The sequence below is a fragment of the Pseudorca crassidens genome, chromosome 17 (genome assembly GCF_039906515.1).
Source record: "Pseudorca crassidens isolate mPseCra1 chromosome 17, mPseCra1.hap1, whole genome shotgun sequence".
NCBI lineage: Eukaryota > Metazoa > Chordata > Mammalia > Artiodactyla > Delphinidae > Pseudorca > Pseudorca crassidens.
In genome coordinates, this window is record NC_090312.1 from 77198929 (window position 1) to 77216591 (window position 17663).

General features: G+C 43.5%; 2 protein-coding genes across 11 annotated transcripts in view; one reads left to right on the forward strand and one right to left on the reverse strand.

Moving 5' to 3' along the window:
- ASPH (aspartate beta-hydroxylase) overlaps positions 1-17663 on the forward strand; it is a 217937-nt gene that overhangs the window by 193694 nt on the left and 6580 nt on the right. For 9 of the 10 annotated variants that reach the window (XM_067712240.1, XM_067712238.1, XM_067712247.1 and 6 more), the window contains 2 exons: positions 166-299; positions 12249-15165. In XM_067712240.1, coding sequence (XP_067568341.1) covers positions 166-299; positions 12249-12399 — 285 coding nt within the window. In that variant the 3' untranslated portion in view covers positions 12400-15165. Of the gene's footprint in view, positions 1-165; positions 300-12248; positions 15166-17663 lie in introns of those variants that run through there. The other variant, XM_067712242.1, reaches the window with a different exon arrangement.
- CLVS1 (clavesin 1) overlaps positions 15291-17663 on the reverse strand; it is a 212037-nt gene continuing 209664 nt past the window's right edge. Inside the window, exon 8 of the mRNA XM_067712250.1 lies at positions 15291-16273. Coding sequence (XP_067568351.1) covers positions 16186-16273 — 88 coding nt within the window. The 3' untranslated portion in view covers positions 15291-16185. The remainder of the gene's footprint in view (positions 16274-17663) is intronic.

Sequence of the window (17663 nt, forward strand, 5' to 3'; positions counted from 1 at the left end):
GGAAAATGGGAGTCCTTACTTTTAGTTCCTTCACAAAGAAATAAGACGAGGATATAAATTGAGTACTGCAGAGGCACTAATCTGAATTGACAGTAATTTTGTACTTTTAGCAGTTCTCCCACACCTTGGTAAATGGATGAACAGGGTGGTACGTTTTCTGTGCAGATCAAATATTCCGTCATGCACCCGGGAACCCACGTGTGGCCGCACACGGGACCCACGAACTGCAGGCTCCGAATGCACCTGGGCTTGGTGATCCCCAAGGAAGGCTGCAGGATCCGGTGTGCCAACGAGACCAAGTATGTTTCCTCCCATCCCTTTCTCTCTTACTCGTCACCTCTGAGGATGGATGTTCGTTACGACAAAGCTAGGCTCGGTTGGATTGTTTCTCTTCCTTTGTCACTGAAGTAGACTGGAGTGGGTGGTATTAATCCAGCTTCTTAGTCGGTGTCCCACCTCTGCGCTTTCCGTGAGTCTGGAGATACTCCCCAGTTCTAGGGCTGCCCTCCTTAATCACTTCTCCCCAGAGCATTCTTGTCTGATTGATGGACCTTCTTGCTTCTCTTTCTAGATGGACAGACTTGCATTCAGTCAGCTAACTTGTCCTAAACCCTACACATATTACACATTGTGTTTATTGCTTTACACCTTGAACTATGCATCAGTACAAAGAGTCTCCTTCCTGAAGAAGACACCCTGTGATATTTATATGTCTTGCTCTAGAGGACACAGCATGGTGCAGCGGACGTGGCTGCCTTTTCAGATCCCAGTTGTGCCAACTAATCCTGTGTCACCTTGGCCAGTCACTTAATCCCCTGCAGCCTCAGCCTGCTTACTTATAAAATCGGCAGCGTTGCTATCTGCTTTGCAGGGTTGTTGTCCAGATTAAACGAAATAATGCCTACAAGGCACTTAGCCCGGGTACCGGCCTGAGAAGGGACATGGTGAATGTCAGGGCAACTTCTTTTGATGCCTTTGCCTGTCCTGGTCCTATTACTCTGTTCCCCTGGAATGCCCGCCTTTTCACCCATCCAAAATTAACCTATTACTAAGATCCAATTTTGTTCCTAAAAAGGAACCTCTCCTTTGACTTCTTAGAGTATTTACAGGGTATATTCTCAGTGATTCTGCTTTTTATTTCCATTGCTTTTTATTAATTGGTATATATTGGTCTAATCTCTGGGACTGAGCTGTAAGTGCCTGGAGGGCAGAAACCAAGTTGTCTTCTCACACGTGTATCACGGCCCTTGGTGGAGGTCTGCCGGAGGGGTGTGCAGGAGGGTACTGGTTGTTCGTTTGGTTATTGGCAGACACCTGCCTGCCCCGGGCCTGGGGCAGCAGCCCACCGTGCCGTGAGGGATTCTGAGACGACTCACATGGGGGTCTTCCCCCACCAGAGGTGTCCAGTCAGGGAGAAAACACAGCTCGAAGGTCGTGAGTCATAAGAGAGGCTCAGGCAAGGATGCTGCAGGTGGTCGGTGGGCAGGCAGCTCATTTGCGCCGAGAATTGGGAAACCTGACAGTGGTGGCTTTTAAAGACAGGAAGGATTTGCACATTAAAAGCTGGAAGAGAGGGGCACTCGAGGCTGAACAAACGGCATCAGCATAGGCACGGAAGCCAAAAATTACGAGCCACGTGTGAGGAATATTGAGTGCTTTCAGCAACCAAGAGTGTGGATACTGTTAAGAGGTAAACGGACCTTTAAATTCTGGTAAATTTTTCCAGAATTTATTTGAACACATATGATTCGAATCAGGTAGCACCAAACCAAAGGTGGTTAGGAGCGCTCTACCGGCACGCGCTGGGGGCCAGGTTTTCATAGAGGAGCCGCTGAAGCAAAGCAAGGAGATGATTTGACTGGTTATGGTGTAAGCGGTTGCCTCGTTTGGGAAAGGCTGCTGGCTAATTGCGATTGGTCGTTCTTAAGTTTCACTTTCTCAGATTCCAATGAATTGACTCCGGGGTAGGTTTTGCTTTGCTACGAGGCTACCAAGGCATTAGAACACCTCCATCTAATGGCCTCCTTGTTTCGTTCCTTTAACATACGGAATGAGGTTGGAAAGTGAGAGAGTGGATTAGAAGCTAAATCATGGAAGGCTTTGAATACAAACTAGTGGGATCAGATCTCTTTTAGCAAGGCGTTCTGGAAACCCTGGGTGTGTCCGATGGGGCGTTTGGGAAGAACAGTTAACAGACTGCCTCAGTAGCCCACCCCAGAAGGGCAGGGATTGGGATCCTGGAAAGAAAGGGAGAGTAAAGAACAGAGGCAGGAGATGTGATGAAGATTGACTCAAGTGAATCTCGAGTGTGTGGGGCAAGGGAGGGGTGTCCGTGATGATGCGACAGTTTCCATTTTGGTCAGTAGGGGGGTGTTGATGCTTTAGCAAATGCTGAGAGCTTGGGAGGCATGAGGCAGGTTAGGGGAACAGATCATGAGTCCGGTCTTCATATTATTTGTTTAAGTTGCTGTTGGAACACAGGAGTGAAAATATCCAGGAGTCTGCTGGATAGTGAGGTCTGGAGCTCAGGGGAGAAGTCAAGTCTAGACATAAAGGTTTTAGAAGCAGGCTTATTGGGAGGCTCTAGAGGAAGCGTGAGAGTCCCATGGCCACATCGACATTTCGGAGGCAGAAAAAGGAAAGAGAGCCAAGAAGGAGCTGGGGCAGCAGAGGGCAGAGCTGGAAGAGCCAGGAGGGGGAATCAGAGATGGCCAGACCGGGCGAAGTTTCTTCCAAGATGCAATGGAGCTCACCAAGCCTTGCTGAGCTCCGTTCGGGTCTACAGGGTCTCTCTGCCAAAGGGGAGAGGGGCAGGGGACCCAGGGAAAACAGAGAGGAGGTGGGAGTGTGCTGGGGAAGGCAGAGTTTGACGAGGTCAACTCCTTGGAGGTCAAATAAGAATCACAGGGGCCGTGAAGATGGAGAGGAGCTTCAGACCTAATTTAAGTATACCAACTTAGGGTCTTAAACTGAAGCTGGGAATGTGATTAGGGGAGCTGTCAGCACCCACCAGAAGTAGGGAAGGGCTGTAAGCCCAGCCCCACAGCTCACTTGTAGGGTGATCTTGAATAAGAACATTGACTGGGCAGCCCCTTCATTCCCACTGGGCTAAAAGCCAGCCTCCTTCAGGTGGCAGTAAGTAGCTGCTGATAACAATACTTTGCAGATGGTATAGTTTACAAATTCACAGTGATTATTAAAAAGCACTTGCCGACACCCCGGCTCTCATGGGCTAGGGCGGCGGTTTTGCGGAGGATGGATTGTTTCACGCTGTCTCGTCCCCAGGGAGCTTTGAAGCATCGGTGCCCTTCCTCTCCCTCCTCAATGCTGGTCAGCCTCCTTCTCCACGTCCCTTCTATGGTACTTGTTTTATGTTGCATTACATTCTCATCCTTCATAATCCTTAACTCCAGGGTGGCCGGGTCAGGCTAAGTATTTCATTACAAAAAGAGTGTTTTTCATGAGAGAAATGGGTCAATGAAATTAAAGCACTGTGCAATGCTTCTAGTGAACATAGCTAGAGAGCTGAATAGTAGAGTCAGTTTATAAACTCTGAGGACAGAACGTGAAATCTGTATGTAATATGAAATCATACGTAATATGAAATCTGGGAAGTTTCACACTTATTATGGAAGCACTATTAGTGTGGAAACAGAAGCACACGTACCAGGACATCAGGCTTCCTTGTTATGGGCAAGTGGAAGCAATTTTTCAGAGCTTCTCAACTTTTGAAGGAATAGCAATTTGTGCCTTGTAGTTCTCAGGTATTAATCATCACACTGCGATTCCTGCTAGCGGGCGTGCGTGTTGGTTAAAGAGTCCATCACTGCAGATCATAGCACAGCTCTTTCTATCTGAAGATGGGCTTGAAGGTATGCAGCTGTCTATCTCAATAAGTAAAATGATCATTTAAAATGAATAAATGCTTTCCGGTGACAAAACTGATGCATGCCCCTGCTACCTAATTTGTGAAACACAGAGAAGCACGACAAAGAAAGTAAATATTATTTTTGATTTCGGTACTCAGAGATATTGCTCAGACGCTTCTCAGGGCCTGTATAATGTATATTCATGATGAGGAAGCTCCTAGTGATAATATGCATCGTGCTTGCTATGTGTCAAGCACGGTCCGAAGCCCTCTGCATACCTTCACAGCAACCCCACGTAACTGGGAGTATTAAAGTCTCTACTTTTCAGCTGAGAAGACTGAAAAGGCTGAGTAACTTCCCCAAGGTCACTCAGCTTAGCAAGTGTCGATATTTGTATCAGGGTCCTAGGGCTGCCGTAACGGATGACTTAAAACAACAGAAGTTTCTTCTCTCACCATTTTGGAGGCCAGAAGTCCGAAGTCAAGGTATGGTCAGGGTTGGGTCCTTCTGGAGGCTCTGAGGGGCAGTCCCTGTCCCCTGACTCTCTCCTGGCTTCCGGTGGCCGCGGGCTCTCCTTGCTGCGTCCTGGCTCGTAGGCGCATCACTGCCATCTCTGCCCCTGTCATCATGTCACCTTCTCCCTCCGTCTTCTGCCCTTGTCTTCTTTTCCAAAGGCGCTTACTGAGGACCTCCCTGGCGGTCCAGTGGTTGAGACTCCGCACTTCCAATGCTGGGGACACGAGTTCCATCCCTGGTCGGGGAACTAAGATCCTACGTGCTGGGGGCATGGCCAAAAAAATAAGCAAATAAATAATTAAAGGCGCTTACTGGATTTGGGGCCCAACCTAACCCGGAATGATCTCAAGCCCTTTAACTTAATTACAACTGCAAAGACCCTTTTTTCCAAATCAGGTTATATCCACAGCTTCCAGGGGGACATACTTCTGGGGGTGAGGGCCACCATTCAGCCCACTACAGTGTTGGAACCAAGGTTCCATGCCAGACAGTTTGGCTTGAAAGTTTGTGCTTCTGGCCTCAATGCCATAGACCCACTTATATATAGGTTTGGGGGATTTTTGAGTTTTGTTCACAAGATTAGGATCATGCTATACTTATAAGGTGACCACTTTGAATGCCGGTTTTTGTTTCCAGACATCAGGGTAACAAGTAGAGAAGGCTGCTGGGGAGTCTCCATCTCTGGGGGTTTGTTCGTGTCCCCCTCGACAGGCCATGCTTTGCAGTCAGTAAAATGAGCTCATTAGCGATCTTGAGTCAGAGCTGAATGAACTTGAGTCAGTGGATAAACAGGCCCCCGCTGGCAAGTGGGAATAATTGTTATCCTCACAGAGTGGCCAAGGTGTGTGAGCTTTGGGTGATCCCAGAGACAAATCCTTTCTTCTGAGTCTCCACGAGGGCTTCTGGTTCATGCCGGAACCATACCAAGGGAAAGGAGGGTGACCGTGCAGCTCTCCTGGAGACCCGGCCTCATTGCCTGTGAATCGCTGACCTGAAACGTTGCACAGGACCTATATGTAGCCAGAAAATCATGTGTTGGCATGAGTGTCAGCAACAGACTGAAGAAATGAATGGGCAAGAAGTCATTTAATTCCTCTTTATGTGGTTGTGGAAATAATGACCTTTCCCCACACACCTCGAGTATTCTAGGATATATCTTTTCACGACTCTTGCAGGTTTCCTATTAGGCAGATTGTGTAGAAGGCATGCTAAAATATTAACAGTCAAAGAGAGACCGTTGTTTTTAATCCACCGTGAATTGTTCGTAGACGTTATGTGTTACGTTTTCATAAAGTGTCCAAGAAGATAGTTTAAATTTTTTCTCATCATGTTATAGAAGCTGTAAATTAACAAATCATTTGGAACCAAATATTTTTGCCTCTTCTTCCTTTTTTGGGGAGAGGGAGGTTTGTTTTTTGGTTTTTTTACTCGTTTCCCTGAAGTCATAGATCTTCTGTTTCACAAAATATACCCATCTTCCATTCAAATTGTAATGTGACCTTTCCACATTACTTCATCCACCATTCAAGCCTGTCCATCGGGGACTGTAGGACCAAAAATGTCACTTTTAACTGGATGGGATGCTTCCCTTAAGGTTTGTTGTTAAATAGTGACGTTTCACGCTCTTTCTTCTTTTTCTTAAGCAATTTGGAGAATTAAAAACACCAATAAAGTTCCTTTACCCCTGTCCTGGTTAGCATGGGGTGTCTATGGCTATCCATACACACAGATGAATATCTGTGTCTCGACAGGGAAACAGCACTTCCCACATTGAAAACAGATTTTGTCCAAACATTTGTTCATTGAACTGATGGTTGAGAATTTGGAAAGTTGAGATCCATTTTGCTATGGCAGTAATAAATGATGTGGAGGTTCCTGGGCCAGCCCTTAAAAGCCTCCTAACTCATGGTCTCTGTTAATAGGGCTGTAGCACCAGTGGCTATTGGTTTTTTTAACTTTTTATTTTATATTGGAGAATAGTTGGTTAACAATGTTGTATTAGTTTCAGGTGTGCAGCAAAGCGATTCAGTTATACATATACATGTATCTATTCTTTATAATAATGTTTCTATGGGAAAACAGATCCTGAGTTTTCACTTCAGATTTTAACATCCTGTATCTTCATGAAAGTAAATTAAGAGCACCAAAGTCTCCTGACCTGGGTTCAAATCCTGGCTTCCCCTCTTATGAAGTGTAACTTTAGACAACTTGCATGGCCTCACTAAGCCTCAATTTCCTCATCTGTAAAATGGGAAGAATAAAAGTATGTCTTGGTGTAGTTTTGAGAATTAAAGTGATCCGTATAAATACATTCAGAACTGTATTTACAGAGTGTGATGTGGTAACCATGCTCAGTATTTTTGAGCTTTTATTGTGCTCGTCTCTGATTGCTGCAGAAATGGGGACTTCTGCCCCTTACCTCCCAGGGCGTGAGACCAAGCACTCCTGTACTGTCGGAGGTGGTCCTTGGAACCTGCAGTGCGCACTCTGGCGGGGATGAGGGTGGGTGCTCTAAGGAGACAGGAAGGAGGGGGAAACGGGAAGTCGAGGGTGTGCAGGGCCAGGGCTGGTGAAGGAATGGATCAGATGCAGAGGGGGGCTATGATGTGATAGGCCTGGGGCTGGGAGGGATGCTGAGGCAGGGGGGCACAGCAGGGCACAGCGGATGGCCACCCCCTCCATTTCCCCTTGTGCCGCCACCCTGGAGAGGGGCCAGAGGCATCCCAGCTCTGTGGCCTCGGGAGGTTTCCTCTCCTCTTCCCTTTCTTTGTCCTCCCCTTTTGGCTTTCTTCGCAATGTTACAGAGCCCTCTGCTACTGGGTAACCGAGGACCACGAGGGGGAAGTCAAAAGCTGTTACAGAGGCAGCGCAGGGGCTGCACAGCGGAGCCGAAGCCCCAGGCCCACTTGGAGGGGAGAGAATCCCCGCGGCAGCCTGGCTGGAACGAGCCCCCCCAGAAGGGGTGGAGAGAGATACTAGGGTGCATATATACAGAACCTGTTGGGGAAAGAGCTTCTTTGTAATTTAGCCATCTTTTGTTGAAATTACTATTTTGACATCCAACAAAATAGCAAATACCATACCCATTTCTCAGATGACAGTTTGTGAAATGTATCCTGTAAAATGCAATATGAAGACTAAAGTCCCAGCCAACAGCTTGGCTCAGAGAATTAAGAGAATTTCCGAGCTGAAAGAAGCCTTGGAGACCCTCCTGTCCTCCTCCATCATTGCACAGATGGGGAAACTGAGGCCCACAGGTGACATGCTTATCACAGCCACATGGCTAGTTAGCAGTGGTCAGAACAAGAACACAGGTGTCCTAGCTTCCAGAAAAATGCTTTATCCTGATAGATGATAGATAGATAGATAGATAGATAGACAGACAGACAAAGAAGGTATGTGCATGTGTATTTCTGTATTAGGAGGAGAGAAAAAAGAGGAAGTGGCAATAATGCAGTTTTAATTTCAATTCCAGGATGTGCCAGGCTTTCCAGTGCAGTCAGAAACTGAGGGATTTCAATGGATCAGAATTGATAAGAGCTGCGTTAAAGCAGCCTGATTTCCTGAGCCCTCTGACCCTTTTCTGTACTCCAGTCAGCCTGTTTAAATTCCTTTCAGGCCACCTCAGCATAGCAGCTATAGGTGCTGAGAATGTTTCCTACAACCGCGATCTTGAGCTAGAGGTCCGGCTGTAATGAAGCAAGCCTAGTGCCTTTCTGCTTCTTCCACAGAATCACGGTGTCACCGCAGGCATCCGAACTGACTTGCATGTGATTCCTTTGCTGAAAAATTAGAACCGCGTCATTTGTCTACCTCAGAACCTTTTAGCAAAGATCACTGAGATATAATCTATAAAGTTTTTAGGTGGAAAACTCTATAAGCACGTAGCGTCATTATTTAGCATTATTAATGGTGATGGTAATTCTATGGCAAAATTATAGTTATTAGGTTTATGCTGCCACCATTATACCATTATCATTAATTATAATAATCTGAGAAATTGAGGAATTACACAATGTTGGTTTATCTTGTGACCAGATATTCTTCTATCTTTTGGCAAACCAGGGAGAGACGTTCTTCTCGCAACAGTAAGAAATGCTAAAATTAAGCTGAGGTAGCCATCTGGGGATGGGCTGCAGCTCCCCACTGCTATCCTGCCTTTCTGGACCCGCAGAGGAAGGCTGGGTGAACGCCTCCAGGAGGACTTCTTTCCAAGGCTGCTCTGAAAATCTTTTCTCCAGAGGGTCCTTTTCTTGTCATAATCTCAGCATAACTTAAATGTATGTGGTGGAGATTTGCTCTCAAAGCGAGTGGCCTGAAAACTATTTTCTTTGCATTGCAATGAGTGTCTTTGTTTTTCACTCAGAAGAGGTGCAAGACCTTTGACATCTTTGAGCTCTGACTCTTTTTGTTCTGGAAAACCTTCATCCTTTCCCAGACAGGTGACACATCTCTTGTTGAACGCAAGTCACTTTAGTCTGCATGTCACTTGGACGGAGTTTTATTGTCCTTCCCAATTAGGGCTGCACTTTTAGTCATTCTAGCTCTCATAAGTGATTGAAAGACATCATTTTTTACCTATTCAGAAGGTATCTACATTTAAGAATCTACAATAAGTGATTATCTTTACTGTTTTCTGGGAGAGTGTCTGAAAGAAAATAGAAAGGCAAGTATAAATCTAATAGAATTTTATGGCCCTAATGGAATGCAGCCCCTCGGAATACCTCCCAGATTTCACGTTTAAAAAATTGTTTAATCAGTGGTTTACACTAGTCCATATTTGACCCAAAATATCTGCAAAGCCACAACCCAGTGCTAACTTAAGTTCCACCTTTACAGGCACTGGTATGCCATGAATGAACCAGCGCTAAAAGCTTTTCCCAATTTATAAGGAATTTAAGTTAATGAATGGAGTGCTTAAGGTTTTTCTCACATCCAGCATTCCTAAATCTTTGGCTTTCTTATACTTACCGTAATCTAGTGAAAAATGTCATTTTGTGCAAACTTAGAATGTTCAATTTAGTTGTCTTAATTACTTCCAGTACTTTAAGTAGGTTCTAGACTCTCTACCACTCAGAAAACGTTGAGAATCACTTGTCATTGCCGCACCAAGCGTTACGTCACAGATTCTCTTAGGGAGTTTTGATATTGCACCCCCTGGGAAGTTTTCAGTCTTCTCAAATAGAGGGAGATTACTCATAGAGAGTGATGCCAAAGTAACTTTGAATTTTCTGTATGAATTTGACTACTCTAGGTGCTGCATATAAGTGGAATCATACAGTATTTGTCCTTGCATGAGTGGCTAATTTCGCTTAGCATGATGGCCTAAAGGTTCATCCATGTTGTAGCATTGTCAGAATTTCCTTCTAAGGCTGAGGAATATTCCATTGTATGTATAGACCACATTTGTTTATCCATTCATCTGTCAGTGGACACTGGTGTTGCTTCCACCTTTTGGCTACTGTGAGGAATGCTGCTGTGAACATGGATGTACTGTTGTTTTCTTTTGCATGCCCTTCCCCCCTTGTCTTCTGCCTGTATTGTAGGCTTGTCACTGACATTGCTTAGTCCCACTGATAACAAGGCCGAGGAAATGACCACCAAACTGTATAAGCTAGGGATCATTTTGCTTCTTTTTTCTTGTCATTTTTTTCATTTCTTAACTTTGCTTTTCTTTTCAAATTTGACTTTGCATGGTAATGAATACATAGTCAGTCATTTGCCCCTGAGTCTATATATTTTTGTCCTTCGTTACACTTGGATGGGACTCCAGTAGACCCTGACCCTTCAGAGGAATTGGATCAAAGAGCCAAGCAACTCATTTATTGAGTGCAAGACTTTAGGGTAGGTGGGACCTCCCCTGCGGTCCAGTGGTTAGGACTGTGTGCTTCCACTAATGGGGTTGTGGGCCCCATCCCTGGTCAGGGAGCTAAGGTCCCACAGGCTGTGCGGCGTGGCCAAAAAATAAAAATAAACTCGCAATTGCACAACATTGTGAATCGACTGTACTTCAGTTAAAACAAAGACATCCGGGTAGGTGTGTGAGGCAGCGCAGGAGGTGGGGCTGGGGAGAGAATGGGTAACAGAACAGAGGATTGGTTCCCAACTTCAAGGAGCTTTTAACTTGCAGATATTTGTTACTTTAAATTATTTGGAAATTTTAGTGTCAGATTCATTAATATGTCTCAGACAAATTTGTCTCCCACTTCACTGCCTTCCAACTCAGGACATTTGGCAATGACTGGAGACTTTTTTTTTTTTTTTTTTTTGGCTGCATTGGGTCTTCGTTGCTGTGCGCGGGCTTTCTCTAGTTGTGGCAAGCAAGGGCTACTCTTCGTTGAGGTGTGTGAGCTTCTCATTGCAGTGGCTTCTCTTGTTGTGGAGCACAGGCTCCCGGTGCGCAGGCTTCAGTAGTTGTGGCACGTGGGCTCAGTAGTTGTGGCTCGCGGGCTCAGTAGTTGTGGCTTGTGGGCTCAGCAGTTGTAGCTTGTGGGCTCTAGAGCACAGGCTCAGTAGTTGTGGCACACAGGCTCAGTAGTTGTGGCACACAGGCTTAGTTGCTCCGCGGCACGTGAGATCTTCCCAGACCAGGGCTGGAACCCGTGTCCCCTGCATTGGCAGGCAGATTCCTAACCACTGCGACACCAGGGAAGCCCAGGAGACATTTTTGATTGTCACAGTTTGTAAGGGCGTGCTACTAGTATCTAGCGGAGACCAGAGGTGCTGCTAAACGTCTCACAGAGCACAGGACAGCCCCCGCCCCCCGCCAAAACAAAGAATTACCTGGCAAAAATGTCAGTATTGCCAAGGTTGAGAAAGCTTGCCGTGTGTAACATTAGATAATATTAGATAATATTATCTAATTTAATATTGATTAATCAGGTAATGAACATAAAAAGACAAATCATTTCCCTAAGGAAAACTTCTTTATGATAATGCAATAAGTTGAAATCAAGCTAGCATTTTCCTCCTATAATTTTAATTATTTGCTAATCCAGGAAGTAAGATTTTAAATACTTGAGAGGAATTTTGATATCTAGAAAAAATTTCCTAGTAAAAACTTCATTTCAGAAACATAACTTAGCATTTGCCATATTGACAATTAATACCTATTCGAAAAAGAAGAAAACATTAGCAGAAATAATAAACTTCCCTTGGGTTTGAAAGGCGTTGTATGACTGCGCCCTGCACTTTACTCTCTCGGCTGTGTCTTATTTAGACTAACACCGTATTTAGATCTTAGCTCCTCTACAGGTATCTTGTGAAGTAGTGCTGTCAGCCCTAAAGGATGTTTTGCAGCATTCATTTCAAATATTCCATGGATAACCCACTTGCACAGCGTATAACATTAGGAGTATAAACAATCTGCCCTTCCATAAAATGGAACTTTAACAAATGGAATGGGTTGAAAAGAGAATCATTTGGAGATGCACAGACACCATGCCTATGGGACATCAAAATGCCTGAGACCCAGTCACTGTCTGTACTTCCACACCAATCTCTGAAATGCCAGGGAGGATACCATGGAGCCATTGACTGGGAGGCCACCTTGGGAATGAGCCACTGGGGCACACTTTTGAGTGCTCGCCCGACTGAACAAGCCTTGCCTAGGTTTGTACCAAGAATAAGTTTACCCTTATCACCAGTCTCCTGCCTTTTGTATACCTTCAGTGCTGAGCGTGAAAGCTGATGTTCATGGTAAGCATCCTGAAATTCTTTCTTAATCACCGAGGAAAGAACACATCCTGTGTTTCACTTACCTGGTCCTATTGCAAAGGTTATCATGAGAGAGCCTTCCTGAACACAGACGTGGATTGATCCTCAGGCATCTGAATCACAAGCTTCCATGCTTTTCTGTTCCAGGACATGGGAAGAAGGCAAGGTGCTCATCTTTGATGACTCCTTTGAGCATGAGGTGTGGCAGGATGCCACGTCTTTCCGGCTGATCTTCATCGTGGATGTGTGGCACCCCGAGCTGACACCCCATCAGAGACGCAGCCTTCCTGCGATTTAGCATTTTGGGCAGGCTCAGGACACGCTGGAGAGAGGCTGCCTCTCTGGTTCAGTCACCTTGGATGTGGGCATAGACGTTCAAACACCACAGCCCTTAATTCCCTGGATTTGCAGCCTGAAAAATTCTAAACCTCCTCCGAGGGTTGGATGACACTAAAGGGAATATATGCCTCGCTGCAATTCTTTTAGAAAATACCTGCGGTATTTCATCCATGACAGCCCCCATCTGATGCCTGTATTCCAGGTGAACCCATGATAGCTTCTACCTTGCCGGCCAAAGATATTTTTTCCACTTAGAATAGGCGAAATCAGTGTAAATGAGAGTATATGTAGAAACTGTAAATGGATTGCTTTAGTTTTTAATTTTTCTATGCAATTATATTTTTCTAGGGAAGCAGGATGATTTTGTCATCACACACCGCTACTTTTTTGTTGAGTTTAATGGCAAGCTGTATAAACGCTTTAGTTCTGCTTAATCGTAACTTTCCTGATGAACTCAGACGTCCCTCTTTTAATTATTTTTAGTAAAAGGCACTCATATGAAAAAACGATTCTATTTTCCTAATACAAAGGAGAAAGACATAATTATGCCAATGTCTTCATGAACCGTACTGCTCCCTACCCATTGCGTCTCTTTGCTTTTTTGTCACCATTGAGAGCTCATGTCTTAATTTCTCTCCTCGCTATGTGAATGGTGGAGATACTGTCAAAATGGTATTTATTTCTAAGAGGAACTTTTTACACTGAAGAAGTACTTGGAGTCATTTTGTAATGAGTTATAACAATGACGCATGTAAATTTTTTTAATGTCAAGCACTAGGCATTAGAAAACAAAAAGTAAAATTTCTCCAAGTGAAAATTTTCTCTTGGGATCAGGTAATAGGGGGCTGCTAGGACACCTGGCTCCTGGTCTCTTTGCGTCTATGAAACAGGGCTGGAATCCAGAGTGTTTTCTGTTGGGGATCCTTGTGAGTGATGAGGCCGTTGAAAGGACTCCCATCAAAATTTTGTAAAACTATGAAGGATGGCAGAGTGGAAGACCAAGAATATGCCAGGATCTCTGTCCTGCGTGTAGGATGTAAAAATCGCTTTCCTCTTTGAAATTGTTTGGAAGACTCTGACATCTCCCTGGCTTGAGAAACTTCTGCCATTTGAGCTTCACTTTGAGATGGCAATCATTATTGATAGTTCGGCTTTAAAATTTCCTACTGCATAGAAAGAACAGTTGCCCACTCGTTCCGAAGATGACCACGTCATTAATTTAGAGGAATATTGATGCATTAAATTTTGTGTTTTTTAAATCAAAGCTAACTAGAAATGTTAGCTATAAGAATGTAATGATATTCATGCACTGAATTTTAAGCCAATATGAACAAAAATGCTGGAGAAATGACACATAGGTTACCAGATTTCATTCGCAGGTAGAAAAAACACTTGTGCTTTCTTTTCCATTGAAGGACAAAGAAAGATGCTTCCTTTATCTTGTTTAGAAAACATTCTTTAATATTGAAATGAACCCCCTTTGCTTGTCTTTAAGGACTTCAGCTTCCAGTCAGAGTTTGTAAAATATTTGTCCTCTTTCCTTCTGTTTTGCCAATGTTGAAAAATCTCACTAAAATAGATGAAGAAGCATGTGAGGAAAAATGTCCAAATTAATTACCGAAATCCAGAAGAAAAAGCAAACTCTTGAAAAATAAAAAAGCATTTGTGTCCTTCAGTATTTATTGAACAGAAGAAATGACTGACAAAGAACAATACAATCTAGTGTTCATGTGGTAACATTCATGTCACTTACTGAATTTGGTTCTTGTATGTATATTGCATACACATAAAGAAATTCAAAGTGTAAGTTGTCACTGTTGAACCATCATCTTTGATTCATTTAATGAAATCATGGAATAGAGTCAAAACTAGCTCTTAACTTAGTAATTATAGTATGGTATTTAAAATCGGGTCACTACAGGAGGATTCTAAATATTGCCGATTGGAAAGCCAGAGCTATTACTGCTGCAGAATGTTGGCAATAATAGACTCCAGTAGCATTTGAAATACTGGATCCCACAACTATTTTATAAACTCAAGTAATAAAATGGGTTTTCCAATTCGCTTTAATTCTTCATCTTTCTTCCCTATGTTGTGGTATATAAGAAAAGTGTTTCAGTCATTGCATTGGTAGAATTATTTCAGTGTTATTTTTTTGTTATTTGAAATGTCTACACAAAATGAATTGGTTTTATTTATACTGTGATGCAATTGGTTAAGAAATATTTTAAATTCTCTTTCAATTTTATTTCAAGGGTGGAATACAAAAATCACTTCTGTTATTATTTTCTACCAGTAGAAAAAAATTATAACACTAGATCCATTAAGAAAGAGACGTAATACATGATTAAGATTAGTATCTATTGAGGGTGATTATGGCCAGTTGAATCACCTCTTTCCTTTGAATTTTTTAGCCAACAAATTAACCCTCCCAAGTACTTAACGTGTAAAATCATATTTTACTGCTCATTATCAACTAAAATATTTTTTGTTTGACATTGAGCACCAACTGGTCATACTAATGAAGGCCCATGTCATGCAGATGGCTGGGAGAATAAGAGATAGCTAAGAACATACACCTGGTTTTGGGAAACATGGCACAAGTAAGGATATCATATCTTATGATAATCTGCTTATTTTTTATCTGATTTCCTTTGAATGGATAGCTGGGGACTCCATTTCTAAGGATAATAAACAAAGAAATAAAGTGATCTTTGGCATTTCATCCTGCATTCCTGGTCTTCTCTTATTTTCAGTTCTTTCATATTTCACCATCCTTAAGGGTCTTCCTCCATGATTGATACCTACCCTCTCAGCAACAGCCAGGCCCTTTCTGCACACCTTTAACTGGTTGCAAGGGGAGGTGAGGGGACGTGGGGAGCGGTGTGATACTTTTGTAGCACTTTTCTTTTCTGTAGTGACCCAAGTGAGGCAACTTGAATGGATTCATTAATCAGTGACATGTATTTTCAATGAGACCCCCCCCCACCCTCTAGAGACACACATCCCCTGTGGGAAGTCACATTGCTAAGATGAAATAGAGATCTTTCCGTTTGTGTCTTTGTTTAAAATTAGCTCATGATAATCAGCTGGTGGCCTGATCAAAGATGTGATATCAAAATCATTTTTGCAGGATATCAAAAAAAAAAACAACAACAAGCTCTGCAAACAGCCAGACCTACGAGAACGTGCCCTTAGGCTGAACAATTTGAAATTTGATGCTGGTGATGAGGTCAAAGAAAGTATTTCAATATAGGAATGGAAATCACTGGAGATACTATTGTCTTGGGGCTTTGCACTACATTAAACTTGACAGTTGTGTCTGCACAGTTTAATTCTTATGTATCTACTTGGAAATGCACTTAATCTTAAATTGCAAAAACTGGACAGAGTCTCTGCAAAGCCTCAGAAAGATCCTTATCCTAATGAAGTGTGTGCGTCAGATTTAGTTTTTCTCTTTTCAATTCACTTAATACTATAAATATGGGATGGGGGGAATCTTGTTTCCATAACTGCCTTGCTTCATCCTCCAATTCCCTCATTGAAAAAAAAAAGCATCTCTCAAGTCTTTGTTCAACTTTGGCTGCTTAGACCAATGGCTGGTGAGAGTCATTACTGGGTGGCAGGAGAGGAGGCCCTTGTGTCGAGCCGAACGCACGCATTGTGGGGTCAGTTGCACATGTGCTTCCTGGTGGCTGCTACCACTGAGGGCTGGCGATGTCCGGAGCACAGGGTGGCTCAGGGTTCAGTCCAGAGCCAGGAGTGGCTGAGTGTTCTCATTCTCTCCCTTGTCCTCATGTTTCAGGGTCCCAGCTTCTACCACAGACTGAGATCTAATAACAGGGGAAGGAAAAAGATATGATTACAAATAAGTCATGGTGTCAGCCATTTTGGAATCTTGTAAGGCATTCAGACTTTATGTCCCCCTTATTAACCAAGACACTCAAAATAGCTATATAACTTCTCCCCCCTTTTGTATCTCCGTGTTCCTTGCTTTTGTGTCTTCTACACCACATTTTGAGGGAGCGAGGCATCTTGGAATCTTCTTTGCAGGAATCTCTTCTTTTGGTAAAATGAACACGTGTTCTAGCCACAACTCTGCCCCCCGTCTAAACATTCTGTGGATCTTGAGATGTATAAAGTCTCCTAAATTTTGTTAGATTTTTAATGTTTCAAAGTATTTCTGAGAGCCTTTGTTTCTCAAGGTCATAGGAAGCTATCATGTATGATGTTAAGACCATGAGATTTGGAATCAGATGGTCGATGTATTCTTGACCCCTTACTGACAGGAGTCTTGGGGGAGTTTTCAGAACCCTGGACCTTTATTGCCTCACCTGTAAAGCAGAGCTGTTACCTACCTTCCAGCGTTGTTGAGAAAGACTAAAACTAATACTATACCTAAAGCACTTGACATGTACTTGTAGTCAAAATTTATGGGGCACTGTGCTATCACCATTATTGCAACAATGGCATTGATCTTAGTCTCTGGTGTGTCCTTTTATACTAGAGTAATAACAATTTCCTGTGTTTATAACATGATTGAAACTGAAATTAGTTTCTAGCTTTATAGAGAGAAGATGATAAGAGCTATGCACACAGTAGACATTCAATAAACGTTCACATACTAAAAAAAAAAAAAAGCCATTCAAAACATTAAGAAAATGGTTGAATTGGGTTGTTCAAATAAGCAAGATTTACATATATGTGCAGTAAATGGTTAACTCAGTAGGCCTGAGTTGCCCAAACCCTCCACATTCCAAAAGTCTTCAGGACTGTCCCTTGACTGGTTCTTCTGAACCCTGGGAGGATCCTGACTGATAAAGTGTCTTCGTTTGCCTGAGCTTTGGGTCACACCCTGTCAGTTGGACTTCTTGTTGGGGAAGGTGGAGGAGTTGAAGACCGAGTGGCTAAGGTCAGTCACACATGCTCTGCATGCCTATGTGACTGACGGACCCCCCCCCACCCCAATAAAACCCAGAACCCTGGGCATCAAGGCATGGGTGGGTGGTTGGTGACACTGTGCATGTGTTGTCACTCGTCATTGCTGAGAGAATTGAGCTCTCTCTGTGTGACTGTACGGGAGGCAAACTGGAAGCTTGCAAGTGGTCCAGTGTACCTGAACTCCACCCACTGCACCTTTTTCCTTTGCTGATTTTTATCTGTATCCTTGTGCTATAAGAAACCTTAACTGTGAGTGTAACTACATTTCCGGGTCCTGTGAGT